The sequence below is a fragment of the Pecten maximus genome, chromosome 7 (assembly GCF_902652985.1).
Source record: "Pecten maximus chromosome 7, xPecMax1.1, whole genome shotgun sequence".
NCBI lineage: Eukaryota > Metazoa > Mollusca > Bivalvia > Pectinida > Pectinidae > Pecten > Pecten maximus.
In genome coordinates this window covers 42,891,500-42,908,941 of record NC_047021.1, presented here as the reverse complement: position 1 = coordinate 42,908,941, position 17,442 = coordinate 42,891,500, and the positions used below count along the sequence as shown (strand labels likewise).

The 17,442-nt window shown below is 36.6% G+C and overlaps 1 protein-coding gene and 1 long non-coding RNA gene across 4 annotated transcripts in view; one reads left to right on the top strand and one right to left on the bottom strand.

Annotated features, from left to right (window-relative positions):
• The first annotated feature begins 10,986 nt into the window (after positions 1–10,986).
• On the top strand, positions 10,987–13,171 carry LOC117330909. Its single transcript, XR_004533418.1, has 2 exons — positions 10,987–11,795; positions 11,828–13,171. It is a non-coding gene; the product is annotated as an uncharacterized LOC117330909 (long non-coding RNA).
• Positions 12,277–17,442, bottom strand: part of LOC117330908 (sarcolemmal membrane-associated protein-like) — an 81,946-nt gene continuing 76,780 nt past the window's right edge. For all 3 annotated transcript variants that reach the window (XM_033889464.1, XM_033889463.1, XM_033889465.1), the window contains one exon: positions 12,277–17,351. In XM_033889464.1, the coding sequence (XP_033745355.1) occupies positions 17,253–17,351 (99 nt within the window). In that variant the 3' untranslated portion in view covers positions 12,277–17,252. The remainder of the gene's footprint in view (positions 17,352–17,442) is intronic.

Here is a 17,442-nt window from a genome sequence, read left to right as displayed (position 1 = left end):
GTTTGTACCACTATCCACCAACCTCTACTGTGGTTATACCACTATCCACCGACCTCTACTCTGGTTGTACGACTATCCACCGACCTCTACTCTGGTTGTACCACTATCCACCGACCTCTACTCTGGTTGTACCACTATCCACCGACCTCTACTCTGGTTGTACGACTATCCACCGACCTCTACTCTGGTTGTACCACTATCCACCGACCTCTACTCTGTCTGTACAACTATCCACCGACCTCTACTCTGTTTGTACCACTATCCACCAACCTCTACTCTGGTTGTACCACTATCCAACGACCTGTACTGTGGTTATACCACTATAAACCGACCTCTACTCTGGTTGTACCACTATCCACCAACCTCTACTCTGTCTGTACAACTATCCACCGACCTCTACTCTGTTTGTACCACTATCCACCAACCTCTACTCTGGTTGTACCACTATCCAACGACCTCTACTCTGGTTGTCCTATTATCCACGACCCCTACTCTGGTTGTCCTATTATGCGCCGATCTCTACTCTGGTTGTACCACTATCCACCAACCTCTACTCTGTCTGTACAACTATCCACCAACCTCTACTCTGGTTGTCCTATTATGCGCCGATCTCTACTCTGGTTGTACAACTATCCACCAACCTCTACTCTGTTTGTACCACTATCCACCGACCTCTACTCTGGTTGTCTTATTATGCACCGACCTCTACTCTGTCTGTACAACTATCCACCAACCTCTACTCTGGTTGTCCTATTATGCGCCGATCTCTACTCTGGTTGTACAACTATCCACCAACCTCTACTCTGGTTGTACGACTATCCACCGACCTCTACTCTGGTTGTACCACTATCCACCAACCTCTACTCTGGTTGTCCTATTATCCACCGACCTCTACTCTGGTTGTCCTATTATGCACCGACCTCTACTCTGTTTGTACCACTATCCACCAACCTCTACTCTGTTTGTACCACTATCCAACGACCTCTACTCTGGTTGTACCACTATCCACCAACCTCTACTCTGGTTGTCCTATTATCCACCGACCTCTACTCTGGTTGTCCTATTATGCACCGACCTCTACTCTGTTTGTACCACTATCCACCAACCTCTACTCTGTTTGTACCACTATCCAACGACCTCTACTCTGGTTGTACCACTATCCACCAACCTTCTTCTCTGGTTGTCCTATTATGCGCCGATCTCTACTCTGGTTGTACCACTATCCACCAACCTCTACTCTGTCTGTACAACTATCCACCAACCTCTACTCTGGTTGTCCTATTATGCGCCGATCTCTACTCTGGTTGTACAACTATCCACCAACCTCTACTCTGTTTGTACCACTATCCACCGACCTCTACTCTGGTTGTCCTATTATGCACCGACCTCTACTCTGTTTGTACCACTATCCACCGACCTCTACTCTGGTTGTACGACTATCCACCAACCTCTACTCTGGTTGTCCTATTATCCACCGACCTCTACTCTGGTTGTCCTATTATGCACCGACCTCTACTCTGTTTGTACCACTATCCACCAACCTCTACTCTGTTTGTACCACTATCCACCAACCTCTACTCTGGTTGTACCACTATCCACCAACCTCTACTCTGGTTGTACCACTATCCACCAACCTCTACTATGGTTGTACCACTATCCACCAACCTCTACTCTGTTTGTACCACTATCCACCAACCTCTACTCTGTTTGTACCACTATCCACCAACCTCTACTCTGGTTGTACCACTATCCACCGACCTCTACTGTGGTTATACCACTATCCACCGACCTCTACTCTGGTTGTCCTATTATGCACCGATCTCTACTCTGGTTGTACAACTATCCACCAACCTCTACTCTGTCTGTACAACTATCCACCAACCTCTACTCTGGTTGTCCTATTATCCACCGACCTCTACTCTGGTTGTCCTATTATGCACCGATCTCTACTCTGGTTGTACAACTATCCACCAACCTCTACTCTGTCTGTACAACTATCCACCAACCTCTACTCTGTTTGTACCACTATCCACCAACCTCTACTCTGGTTGTACCACTATCCACCGACCTCCACTCTGGTTGTACCACTATCCAACGACCTCTACTCTGGTTATACCACTATCCACCAACCTCTACTCTGTTTGTACCACTATCCACCGACCTCTACTCTGGTTGTACGACTATCCACCGACCTCTATTCTGGTTGTACCACTATCCAACGACCTCTACTGTGGTTATACTACTATACACCGACCTCTACTCTGGTTGTCCTATTATGCACCGACCTCTACTCTGTTTGTACCATTATCCACCAACCTCTACTCTGTCTGTACAACTATCCACCAACCTCTACTCTGTTTGTACCACTATCCACCAACCTCTACTCTGGTTGTACCACTATCCACCGACCTCTACTCTGGTTGTACCACTATCCAACGACCTCTACTCTGGTTATACCACTATCCACCGACCTCTACTCTGGTTGTACCACTATCCACCGACCTCTACTCTGTTTGTACAACTATCCACCGACCTCTACTCTGGTTGTACCACTATCCACCGACCTCTACTCTGGTTGTACCACTATCCAACGACCTCTACTCTGGTTGTACCACTATCCAACGACCTCTACTCTGGTTTTTCCATTTTCCGTCGACCACTAATCTGGTTGTCCAACTATCCACCCAGCTCTAATTGGTTGTCCAACTATCCACCCAGCTCTAACTGGTTGTTCCACTCTTCATCGACCACTTATCTGGTTGTTCCACTATCCACCCATCTCTAGTCTGTCCAGTAAGTTATAATCCAAACTATTTGCCAGGTAGCCAACAATGGGGTACTAGTATTTTACAGCAAAAGTTTGTTCACATTTGTGATATTCCATTGTCTTTATCGACCCAAATACTTCAAGTTGTAGATATTCTTCAAATCATATACTTTCATATACTAAAGTAAATCTAAGACAGTTGCTTAATGTATAACACGTCCCAGATGATTCAATATTCAAGGACATTATTGTTCCCAGTATCACGATTTCCGTAGCGAAGATGCAGGTTGATGAAGAAAATTATATATTTTTAAATCATGATCTTATCTGGAACAATTCTATTTCCTTGTCTGATATAAAGTCGGACGTGTACGAGGCTAGTTCTCATTTGAGACTGAGACAACCCAGATTTTACCTATTGACCTAGGTGTGTTTCCCTACCATAACACCATATTCTCTTTGTACTTTTTGCAAAGGTTTTCAGCTTAAATGTTATCATTCTCTGTTTCTTGCCACTCGGTTAAATTCTCGTTTAGGAAAAGTGTCATTTTTAAACTCGTCACATCTCGGCAAATTCCGTACCTATATTGACGAAGGATACCGGAATCAGCCGATGTCAGGTGAATGGTAACTTATAGGTAACGTAACATTCGGACCTATAATTGTACATACCTTATTTTCTAGTTTACATGTTAAGGTCGGATTGTATACATATAGCCATAAACACCAGTATCATTCGGGATAATGCATCCATTGTATGTACCACTACAATACGGCCGTCTGTTGAGCACGAGCCGTTAAGGTGACTCAGGATAATAAAGTCTCTTATTGGTCCATAGTCACATAACAGTCGACACAATGTAGGTCTATTTGTCATCTACACTTGTACCGTTAAACCTCGACAATTCACTAATCATTTCAATAACACTAAACAAGCGTCTCTAAAACTCAATATCGTGTTTAAATATGATAAAACTACAGCCTTTACCTCCAAAACAAGACTAGCTCGGATGCTAGAGAATTAGAAGTTAAAATGTATTTATCTATTATTGCATAACATAAACACATGTGTTTTGCTCCATAGTTGTTTGTTCGAGGGGAATGTTGAATGGGATATTGTAGGTCACATGTGCCATTTGCTGCCACCCCCACGCTACTACACCTGTACCTTAATTGGGGGAGAACGCTGGGTCAAGTAAGTGACCTCTGATTTTAACATCCAGCCAGGGATTCGAACCCATGTGCGTGATGGTAAACAGCCAGTGCCGAAGTGTCTCGGCCAATTCCGTGAAGACTCGAGACTTGGCGGAAATGGCCGAGGCGTTAGGATTGAGACTATCAGCTGTGTTTACGATAATAATCAAAACTCAATCCATAATTCACTGATGTTATCAAGACAGCAAACTGGAGTGGTGAAATGGCGACATTGTGTTAACTGACACACGTGCATCAACATTGTACATAAACAAACATTGCGAGATTTTAAAAAAATCCAACAAAGAAATGATATTTGCAACATAAACAGAAAAAATTGGGTCAAAAATATAAAAATGGGCGTTAACTTCAACGAAACCACATTTTGTGACTTTAAAGATTCTGGCGATGAATCACGATGCAGAACATTGTGATCTAACATACGACATATAATGCCTCAACATTTTAGGAAGGTGATCCGGGTCAACGATATTTCCTTTTCCTGGTTAGTTTTGGACAGAACTGATATCCGAAATTTACGTAAAAATTACTTCATAATTCTGAAAATTGTGAACGGAATTTACACACCTATACCACCCCTCAAGATCGTCAGTGAAGGAGGGCGATACTATGAGAGAGGAACTTGAAGGTTGTATTTTTGCAGAAGGGTAAAAGAATGTTTTAAAAGTTGATCGTTGATATCACATCCCAGTAAGAGGTTGGTGGTTACATTATGTGACTAGCAAAAAACATCGTCGCTAGCACTCTGCGTGCCATCTGTAATTTGTCAAATCTTTCATAAAAAAGTTTTTACTTAATCATGATGTTTATGGGATATTCATATAAAAAAATAAATCCGTTTTAAAGTTTTGACGCAGAGAGCTAGCAGTACTTAGGATCATCTCTACTGAATCTGTAATAATGACAACAGCTATAAATAACTGATGTTAGCGATGTAGGTAAAGGCAAGGCAACCTGTCATTGATCTCTCAAGCTAATTAGAAGATATATATTTGTAGCTTATGAATATTAAAGAGCTATTTTACTTACATCTCCGATAAGAAAAAAAAGTCCGGAACGTAATTTATTTTGGACAAATGGCAGTTAATGTCAAAACTATATTTTTATCAATTCTAATGAAACAATTGGGGATCTTCGTTTCTTTTTGTTTAATTTGTTGTATTGTTTTCCATTTAAAGAGAACTGGTATTGTTTTCGCCCTATAAAATCATTCAATATTAAGTATTTGTTAAGTACACATGCCATCTATAAATGGTTTGTTGAGATGAAAAGGCGATGCTTGGTCGGTACTAAAAAGTATTTCGTCTTTTCGCTTTTTCGCCTAAGAAAAGGCACCAAGCGACAAAACGAAAAGCCGTCAAAGCGAAATAACGAAGGGATGAAAGCCTAAAATTGAAATGAACTTATTTATTTTCGTTTTGTCGGCTTTCAGTCTTTTCTTACAAATTAATCAAATTCATAAATGAAATGTCATTTTTGACAGTACATATCAATTGACCAAAAAAACTCTCTTTTTTTTGCAAATTCTAGACTATTACCAAGCGAAGAGTAAATTATAGAAGTCGATATTTTTGCACGTCGGATCACTAAGTTATAATGAGTCGATAACGTTTGAGAACACGAATAACTATTCCAGTGTGTATATGTACTGCAAATCCAATCGTGTAGAGGATATCTGTCGCGACATCTCCATCATCAATGTGCTTAATAAAAGTGTATTGGAGACACTCTGCTGTAAACGTTTAGGTTGCATCCGCATTATGACAATATGACGTCACTGAATCTGATACATACAAATGTTTGTTGAAGCCACAATTAGAAACATGCCCTGAATAACCTTCGTAATCGATGGAAAACTTAGGTTTACGGGAACCTATCTTAATCCTACAGATAGAATAATGTGTACAATAAATCATTTAAGCTTCTGCTGGCGAGCATAAACTTCAAAAGGATTATGAATTATTGGCTAAGCTCTGACGGACAATTGAGGACAAAGACAAATCATTTCTCCTTATTAACACTCCATATTTAACATGTTGCAGATGACATATCAATGTGTCATAGAGATAGGTATAAATATAGTAAAAGTATAAATTATTAATATTTCCATATGACGACGGTGTCTACAGACGATGGGGTCACGCAACAGCTAAGGCCATATGACGACGGTGTCTACAGATGATGGGGTCACACAACAGCTAAGGTCATACGACGACGGTGTCTACAGATGATGGGGTCACACAACAGCTAAGGTCATACGACGACGGTGTCTACAGACGATGGGGTCACACAACAGCTAAGGTCATACGGCGACGATGTCTACAGACGAAGGGGTCACACAACAGCTAAGGTCATACGACGACGGTGTCTACAGATGATGGGGTCACACAACAGCTAAGGTCATACGACGACGGTGTCTACAGATGAAGGGGTCACACCACAGCTAAGGCCATATGACGACGATGTCTACAGATGAAGGGGTCACACAACAGCTAAGGTCATATGACGACGATGTCTACAGATGATGGGGTCACACAACAGCTAAGGTCATATGACGACGATGTCTACAGATGATGAGGCCACATTAAGGCTAAGTTCATAAGGTTCTCCTGGCACCAAAATGAATATCCTAAGTTGTAAACCAGATTTCAAACCTGCGTCCGTTTGCATTATTTTGACAAGGCAATATTGAAAATGTAGACGAAAATTGACACAAAGCTCAAATGATTAAGAGAACGATTCCATCATTAATACAGAGAAAACTAAATAAACGTAGTACCTTCTGTTTCACTACACCATAACTAACATTTCTGTGTATTGGGGTACTCTCCTGGACCTGTCCGCTTATTTGGTAACTCGTTTTTCCTATTAATCAAATACTAAAGTACTCGGGTTGTCGTTTTACAATTTTTGAATTCGTTGGTTGTTTTGGAAAAACAAATACCTTTCAATGTGTTTACATGTTTTATATGAACCCACGAAAAGCAGAACACATATTGACATCAAGATATATAACACACATAGAATATACAAATATACTTACTGTAAACTTCTACTATTTATCGTGCCACACCACGGACATGTCAGCCGCTGAACCTAAAAGCGCCAAACGTACATCCCAGCATACACGGATACAGCATCTCAGGTCAGGAATGACACATACCGCTCCAAACTACACATCATACCATAAAAAAGTGTATAGACCATTCGATAGAAAATAACTCCGGTAAGTAAATCCGCTCCTAAGAAGACAAACTGTCGGCTGAAGCTATTCCGTACAAATCTGGTTACGTTTGTGTATTGGACAGTGTGATACGATCCGCTATTTATATAATTCAAAGTTTCTCTAGAGGGTTTAGATAACGGCGTCACGGGCTAGTAGGTACGTGTTACAACTGTACAAATACATTTACCTGTGTAACATACCTGTGTAAGTGGTAATGACGGTTTGATAATCAGTGGATGATCATCTCGACCCACACAATGTCCCTTTATGCCCTGGTTGTGTATTCTGGTGTTACGGGAGGATTGTCAGCTTGGCATTCACAACTGGTATATATTGCTAAACTGGCGCAATTTGCTTTCCTATTAAAAGGATTGGCCGCCGCCGCCGATGACGACGACAATGATGATGATTGTTGAACGTCTGTGTATACATAACTGCTATGTAATTTTAAGTAAAAAAAAAACCAAAAAAAACCCAACAAACATACAAAAAACAGGGAGGGGCTATGGGCCTTAACTTTTCTAATATATTTCAGTCAATCTCAATCAATTTTGAACCCGCCTATCAGCCACTGGAGTACAGTCAGGGCCAATATGTGCATACCATCAAATTGCCATCACATACTGATAATTCTAACCAATTTTAATTAGTTCCAATAGCAATTCAACAAATTATGTTCAAAAATTGTATTCCCTTATATAAACCTAAGAAAAGTTTACCCTCTCCCCAGGGGAAATAGTGAGACCCAAGGGCAAAGAAAAATCACCATTTTGGTAACGCACCCTAAGACCCTTCTATTCAAGATTTTTTTTTTTGAAATTTCAGTCAATTTGATCTCTTTTTGCCCCTTCCCTTATGCCCCTAGGGATAGGAGACCAGTCAATTCACAATTTCTGTTGACATTTGGCTTTGGAAGCTTTCTGCAAGATTTTATAGAAATTGGGTTTAGGGAAACTCTGAGAAGTCGAAAATGTAAATTGTTGATGGACGCACCACGAACGATGGACAACGGACGGCGATTTCATTTCGTTTTGTTAATCGTTCTTATAAAATGTTTAATTTATGCCATAATGACACACGAAAACATTTTTTTCATGTTGTCTTTTTGTATCGCAATGACGTGAAATATTTCACCTGTTTACATTTCAACTCAGATTGTTTACAAAAAGGATACGATACCTTCTCAGTTAACCATCAGTTTTCTTTTGTCAGAGCATTGTTTGAAATCTTCATCAAGTCATTTTTGTTCCATCTTCTTCAAAGTTTGGTAATTCAAAACTTTCAAATATGGCTGCCTATTTTGCAGACGGCACTGTTAAGAATGACACCTCACAACTTTCACGCATGCTCAACGGATTTCAAAATCTGATTGGATGTCGTCACGTGAAGAAGCGATCGCGCCATTTTAATTGACAGGCAATGTCCATTTCAGAGATGGCTTTGATCGCATCGTATGTGTTGATGTTGCATAAATGGCCGTTCTTTAAAAAAATTTTAATTGATCTTCCTCATAGTTGAGCTGCAGGAGTTATACCATTCAATCGAGTTTGTTTCACAAGATTGCCATCCCCGCCAGCGAGCCGATTTTAGTTTGGTAATATTTATAAGTTTGTGATTTTCAAAATTTACCGTCACACTCTCTGTATTTGTATTACAAATCTGTTAATTTTGAATACATATTACTTTACTGTGGTCAGAGTGAACTTGAAACAATTTATATATCAACAAAATATAAACCAGATTGTGTGCGCAAGATTAATTATTTTGATACATGGCTAAGATAAAAAGCAGCCGTCGAAAAGACTATGTAATACTTAGAATTTAATTACCTTAATATTGGATATATATTCAAGCTTGAAAATTACTGTGCCTTCGTAAAGCTTCTAATTCCTTTGTAAAAGATAATCCATTTCTTCTTGATTTGATTTCAGTACTGACGGGCGCCCCAAACAACACACGAAAACTTCTTCACGTCTCGGCAAGCTGGTAAACAACACTTGGCTGAATGACGAGGTCCAACAAACTGAATATGTCATTGTAATGTACGTATCGGCAGCGTATATCTACAATTCCTTACTTTAACGAATGAATTACATGGAATTATACTTACATACGTTTGTGCAATGTAGAAAGAGAAAACTGTATCCACTTGTGAGAAGTCCAAATGAGAACAGTTTTTTTCCGTGAAATTTTTATTCTGCCAACAAGTCGACACATTCCGAAGTTCGTATCCAATGACAATGTCCCTTTACAATAGTTATACATATCTTGTGACTCATACGTTATATACATCTTTAATACTGTGTTTATTTCAAATTCTATTGCAACTTCAAAATTTTGATATCCAGTTAAAGCATTAAAAAGATCATTAAAGTTGCTACATAGTATGATATTTGACGAAAACAATTATGCATTAAAATAACCCGCCTCTGCTGAAGGTCTATCTAGGTAAAATTCATACTATGAATATGAATTATGTCGGATATTAAGGCAGACAGGTTGTGGCTACCACTTGCGGTCTGTCATAAACCTAAGGTCAAGGCCATGTTAGGGTCAAAGGTTATACATGTACATCCGAGATGTTTTTCGAGACATTACCTCCGATTCCCTGAAGGTAGATAATTGGAATTTTATGATATACAATATTTAGGATGGTATGTTGGTGTGCAATGCGCCATATTGGGGTCATGGCAAAAGACAAGGTCAAAAGGAGGTTAATATCAGACCCATTGTTCCAAGCATAACCTCTTACTTGCTAAAGTTAAGGTCAATGAAATTTCATTAATACAAAGGGATGGCAAGTTGTCTGTGTCATAGGTCAAGGTCACATTGTGGTTTAAGGTAAATTTCAACTTTCTCATATATGTAGATGACAAGTTATCATGTCATGCACCATGTTGGGGGTGATACGCATAGGTCAAGGTCACATCAAGGCTACAGGTAAAATCCAATGCTCAGATCATAACTTATTTTTCTCCCTGACGGTAAGGTGAATGAAATTTCATGAATACATCCAGGATGGCAAGTGGACATGTCATATGTACCATGTTTGGATTAATACTTCAAAAGTCAAGGTCACATAGAGGTTAAAGGTGAAATTTATTTTCCTGTCATGATTTCTTACTGAAGGTTTGTCAATGAAACTTCACGGATATGTAGAAAGGCAATGAAGTGTGCTATTTCAACTGAAGGTCTGACAGTGTCTCATACCCCTGTAAAGTGAATACCTGTCTTGGATCCTATGTGCAATATGTTTGCTTGCACATTCCAATCAATTACTTAGTTGAAGTAAAAACAAACAAAAGGTCAAAGGGTGCAATCTGCATAGGTTTAATTGTTTAAATGATAATAATAGAAAAAGACTCACTTTAGTTACGTCAATACAACTGTGTATAAACTGAAACAACAATACACTGCTTTCTTTGGAGTATGTACAAAAAAGCACAAATCTACATTTCCACTGCTCTATGTACACAAAAACAGCCAAAAAACTCTCTTTCTGCATGTCAGAAAGCAATATACACAGACAACAATGCAGATTGAACGAAAACAATACAGACACCTCATCTGACAATGTCTTTACAAAATTGTCGTACAGGGAAGAAATGTACCCAACAGGAAGTGACATCACAATACAAAATGTTCTTCACAGGAAGTGATGTCATCATAGAAAGGTACCCAAGACGAAGTGATGTCACCATGCAAATATAAATCACAGGAAGTGACATCACAAAACAAATGTACATCATACAAATGTACTCCACAGGAAGTGATACTCCACAGGAAGTGATGTCATCATACAAACACACCCACAGGAAGTGATGTCACCAAACAGATGTACATCACAGGAAGTGATGTCACCAAACAGATGTACATCACAGGAAATGACATCACAAAACAAATGTACACATCACTTCACAGGAAGTGAGGTCACCAAACAAATGTACATCACAGGAAGTGATATAATTATAACATCCTTCTCTCGAAAAGGAAGTGATATTACCCAAAAAGTGTAGGTTATCACAACAAATATTCAGGTAAGGACTCTTAAGAGAAATAATTGATAATAATATGTAAATATCTATTCATAGATATCATGGCTTCTGACCTCTGGGAAAGGAGGTCAAGGTCACAGATAATAAAGTACACTGATTATATTGTTTATTTTTCCCTTCCTGGTAAACTAGTTAATATACATTTAATGATATCTAGGTAGGTAAATGATATCTATCAAAATAATTCACAGTTTTATCACAAAATACTTTAGTACTTCAAATAACAACATAGAAGTAAATAGCATTCAAAAATTTCAGCAAAGATAAATTAGTTTTGCACTATATCTGTAAGTCTTAGACTAAACCAGTGTAGTTCTTGATCCTAATTATAGCTAAAGTGACCTGTCTATACCAACCCTCTGCTGGTCAAATTATTTGTTCGAGAAAACCAGGTTTACAGAAAAGACAGATTTCAATCTACTGAGAAATATAAACAAATCTGTTCACTCTATAATATATAGAAATAAGTATTTCATCACTCCGAAATCTTACCAACATATGCACGACTTCTGTTTACTAAGCTACAAAATAGGTACGACTTCTGTTTACTAAGCTACAAAATAGGTAAGATATCAACAGCTTACCATGTATTTAAACATGTGTTACTATGGTAACCCCATATATTATTATTTCACTCCCTGGTAAAATCCTTTTAAAATACTGCCATCTTATTCCCACAAAAATGACTTCTAATTCTTTTAAATTCTGAGACATGAAGTTGAATTTAAAAGTCCTTCTGTATATCATGGTTAGACTTGTTAATGCCCCACTACAATGTACAACGAAACCCTGCCACGAAAGATGGTAAGTGATTAACAAGAACTAAATAGTGATGACCGGACCGCGTGAGCCTTTCAAATCAGGTCTCTGAGGAGGCGAAAACAAGTGTTAAATCAAGCTAATGCCACAAATTTCTATTTCTTAACTTTCTCTAGCAAGTTTCAAATTTCATTTTTTTTGTTATGCTTCAGTTTTGAACATTAAAATTTGCTGATTTTTTTTTTTTTTTTTTATTTTTGATTTTTGATTTTCCCCAAGTTCAGAAAGGTTCAGCCATTTTTCTGAGCCAAATTATGAATCTAATGTCGACTGTCATTAACGAAAAGCACATAAAGATACAGATCAAGATTGAAAGTTTAATTGAAATCTTTAAGATAGAAAATTAAGAAATAGAAAAAATCAGTTTCCTTCTGACTGAAGGAAACAAGTAGCATTATGGGATGTCACAAAATAAATGACATGTTTAAATTGATGGAAAGCAAGACAAATATTACAAATGTGAAATCATTTTTTACAATGCTGCCTTTTAAATAACTAAATTACAATGCATCATGGGAAATTGAAATGAGTGACACCTTCTGTAGTTAAAAAAAAAAATCTGTGAATATTTATTTAAACTGTGTCATTGCAACACAACATATTAAAAAATAGCATGTTCCAGATTTAAAGGCGATGAATTCTTGACTGATGCTTACGAGATAAGCAATTATTGTTAAAAATCTTAAGAGTTTGTCTTCTTTCAGAAATACTTTTCTATGTCTGAAAGTCTCTCTAGCTAGTCACATAAAATCCATTTTCTCGAATCTCTCACAAAATTGATGATAATGTTCACACATATTCTCATTTACTAACATTCTCGAAATGTTTAGGATTTGAAAGAAATACACAACTTCACGACAATGATGAGGGTAGAAACAGTGACATGCCACATCTTTTATATTAATCAAAGAATCAAGTCGTGAGCATTTATTTTTTCTCTGTAAAATGAATGGTCCCAAGTAAATCAGCACCTTTTTGTGTTCATGTTACGACAAACTATGTCAATTTTAGTCGCGACAAAGTTTTTATGATAAATAATTATAGTATGATATACCGGTATTAGGTAAATGGTTTTAAGATGTATTAAAAAATTTAAAAAAAAAAAAAACAGTTGATAATTTTCAGCCAAATTGCTTCCATATTCCAGAACATATCTATTTTTATACTTTTTGACAGAAACTTCAATGCTGATTGAGAAAGCAAAGTAAGGCACAGAGTTGAGGGAAGAGCCGGTTACCATGGCACTGATAATACCACACAAATATGATCGTATATAGCTAACCTACTACATGATCACAAACTGATTTTTTATAGTTATATATTTCATTGGTCATTAATGTTAGGAACCACCATCAGCTTGTGTAAGTCCAATGTTAAGAACAATCACTTAACATATACAAATTATTTAATAAATCGGTTATACTGCAGTGAATTATTTATTTTAGCACTATAAGCTTACGGACAGTTTAGTCACATCTTGTGACAATGTTTCTCTGTCCATCACCGTTTAACAAATCGTGAACATTCTCACATAAATATGCATTACAAGGTGATAATTCATTATGTGTGTAGACTCCCTCTTCAAAGTCAAGGTCAATTTGAAATTACGACAGACAGATATTTAGGAAGCATATTACGTATGGCTATTGCTGGTTCACGATTATCATATTTTTTGTGTAAATATCTTCCTCAAGGGTAAAATATTCACTATTTTATCAGTTTTTCAGCAACACTTTATAGACTACACAATAACACATTGAACAAGTGTAGAATTGACTGGGGTTATTCCTACACTGTAGGTGTGGTCTGTAGTTGTCAATCACAAATACTTTTCAAAGTCACTTTTGAGTTTGAATTGAATAGTTTGAATGTGTATAAAGACAAACATACACTTAACTCAGACTCATGTCTGTGGCCACAATATCACAGCGTAAACTGGGAAAACACTGCAAATTTAAAACCCTGCCAAGTTTAAGTTTATTTATATATAAGATATTTTGCTAGTTTTGTGTGGTTACATGTCTAGGTTTCATCACTGAAAACCTAAATCATCCAACAGAAGTTGACATTGTGCAATACAATGGCCACTAGAGTTGTATGATGCAGCAACTCTGCCAAGTATTAACTGTAAAATTTAGCACTATTTTCATAATTAGTAATTATATCCTGTTTTCTGTGGATAAATTCTAGACTTAGCAGCTACTAACCAACAGTGACCACTACAAACTGGCATATCAGTACATGGGAAGACTTCAAAAAAAATACATGCCACACTCTTGTCAATATAACAGCTGTGAGTTTTGAAGATCACAACGAAGTATAATTCTACAGAAGAGAATTCATCAGGGATTGTTTAATGAATATCTGAACACTTTTCATTTCTGTGAGGTAACTATGTTTATTTATTTTTTTTTTCAATTACCTCAAACTACTGCTACTGAAGTATAAATTTACAAAATATTTTTGGAATTATTAAATCTGGAGCAGACTAAACAGTTGAGACGTTATCTCATACATTCATATCCATCATTAAAGAGACACTGGAAGGAGACAGATTTGTATCAGCAGTTTAAACAGCTAGCATCGGAGTCCTTTTTATCATTCTGCAAAAACTAACATTAATTCAGCCTTTTGTTCAATTAAGATTACTGTTGTCGTTCAAATTTCATAATTATATACGTAATATAAGTATATGTACATATTATTCAATTTGAGGAATTTGTGAATCGTTAAAATGTATCATGCATCTGTACCATAAGTGTTTTGGCTTTCAGAATGAGTGAGAATTCTCACTGTCTGTATCTGTGTAATGTTAATGTATTACGGTCTATTCACAGGGCTTATTAACAGGTATTATTCACAAAACAAGAAAAAAAAATGTATATAAATAATTTTATATTAAATGTCCATTAATATCTATACATTATCTACATATATACACAGATCAGACTTCAGTAACATATATATATACAATATTATCTATCATACAGACAACAGTTTCACAAACTCAAACAAAAAACAAACGAGATGCTGTACAAAACAAGTTATCTCCCCTTGAAGAACAACATCCCCCCCCTCCCCTTTTTTGTTCATTCCTCATATACTACCATATATATACAAATACACAATTAACTAAGACAATTGTGATGGGATATCTAGATCTTGAATGCTTCAACACAATGAAAGGAAAAATGCAAAATATATATTATTCTAACAAAAAGCAATTTTCAAAACACTTGAAAAGAATTCCTGACCTTAACTCTCCTATACATATCTACGTCTTCCCTAGCCCTGAGTAAAATCTATCACACAAGCCCTAGCCCTCCTGAGTTTAGTACAAGTTAGCACCGCATTGTGAGCTAGTGTTACCAATAATTCCCTAGGTAATATTCAGCATATATATATTAAATATTTTAACCAATTACTTATTCATCTTTATGTCAGTTTTCTTTGAGACCAATTTTATATATACAAAAATTGTATATATATATTTCTATTTCATCGATATATTAAAATAAATTGGGATCCTGGATATATATAAATATTTCGATTAACTTTCTGCTTGAAATCAAGAAAATAATGATGACAATATATTCACGATTCAAGTTTAAATGTTAAGTAAGCAAAGTTAACTTAACATGCGAATATCAATATGACTTTTCATTTTTACAGATGGTCCAACACAGTTATAAAGCAAGACATCACAGACTGAGGTCTAATGAGGTAGAATTCAATGCACAAAGTTTACAATATCTCTATCAGGGCTACATTCACTACAGAAATTAAATACACCATTGGTTAAAATGCAAACTTGAAATAGCTTCGCTACAAATATTTACACGTAGGCGGTAGGTAAAACCTTTTGAACTGATGACTACTATCAAATATCTATTTATTCAATTCGGGACATGCCTGATATTTGAACTTTAATTTCAATAATTATAGATTTTAAACTTTCGACATCGTCTTTGGTTTTTTTTTTTTTTTTTTTTGCAAGCATTAAATAACTGGCAGAAATATTGATAAAATTGATTCATAACATAATTTTTGTAAGACCAAGTCAAAGTATACTGTTTCTTATGACTTAACAGGGTCGTATAATAAGAAGCTCGTGGCTAATCAATTTACCAGGTATTTATGTTCTAAAGTCATTAAAAGAGTTTCTATAACCCATCACTGATATTTAGAATGTCCCAGGGAAGAAAGCTGTTGAACAAGGGGAGATAACTTGTGTACTATCGTATAAATTTTCTCTGACCACTTCATTTCCATAACACTATTATGCACATACAGTCGTCCTGGTGAAACAAAAATGACTCTCTTCATCAACAAGCACACAATATCACAATAAAATGGCTGAAATACAAAAACAAAATGACAATAATGAAAGATTTTAAACATCTCACAGCTTGGTTAATATGCATGGCAGTCACACACAGACGACCAACCAACGAACAAGAGTGCTTTCATCTCATTCAGGGTTAAATGGACTCGAGATTTCCTTGTCTTATTTTCAACAATCAAATCAAACAACCCAACAGTTTTAAAATAATATTCTAATGATTTGATACATGTGTAGGTCAAGTTATCAGTTAAACAATAATAAACCTTAAGCATCACAAATTATTCTGGAGATTGAAATTGACATATTCCGAATTGACATATTCCGAATTGACATATTCCAAAAGAACAAGACTGAGCATCCTGTTTAATTGTGTTCTCGGAGAAACATTCGTACTTGTAAATTTATTTAATTCATTGTATAAAATGATAATTTTTTCCCCTTAATGTAACTGCAGTCACTTTTCTCATTGATAAATTTGTTACAAAAACTAATGGATTTATGATGTGTATTTTTCTCAAAATTTAAAAAAAAAAAGAAAAAAAAGATAATTGAATTGTGGTGTTGCTATCAAATATGGATTCACATTAAGATATAAAATGTACTTTGGTCCATTTTTGACATAACACACACAAACACACACACACTGGTCCTATGTCATCATGATGGCTACGATGATGAAAATTGCTACATCAACTCTATACAACATTGTCTCTGGTTGCCATAGCAACAGTCCTTCCACACGTCGCCATGGTAACATCTGCCACTGCGTTGAGTCGGAGAGTAATGATTGTAAATGGTGTGGTCTATACTGAAGTTTAGCAAGGGTCAAGTCGTGGTTGCTGTAAGTTGGGCTAGCCAGGGGTACAAGGCCATTAGGATTCCGAACAGCAGCATCAGCAGGGGTATGCTTGAGGCGAAGGATTGCTGCAGCGGGAAAAAAAAAATTCTTATTAAAAGTTAAACACATAAAATAATAAATATTACACAGCAAGAAATGATTTTGAAAACATGACTT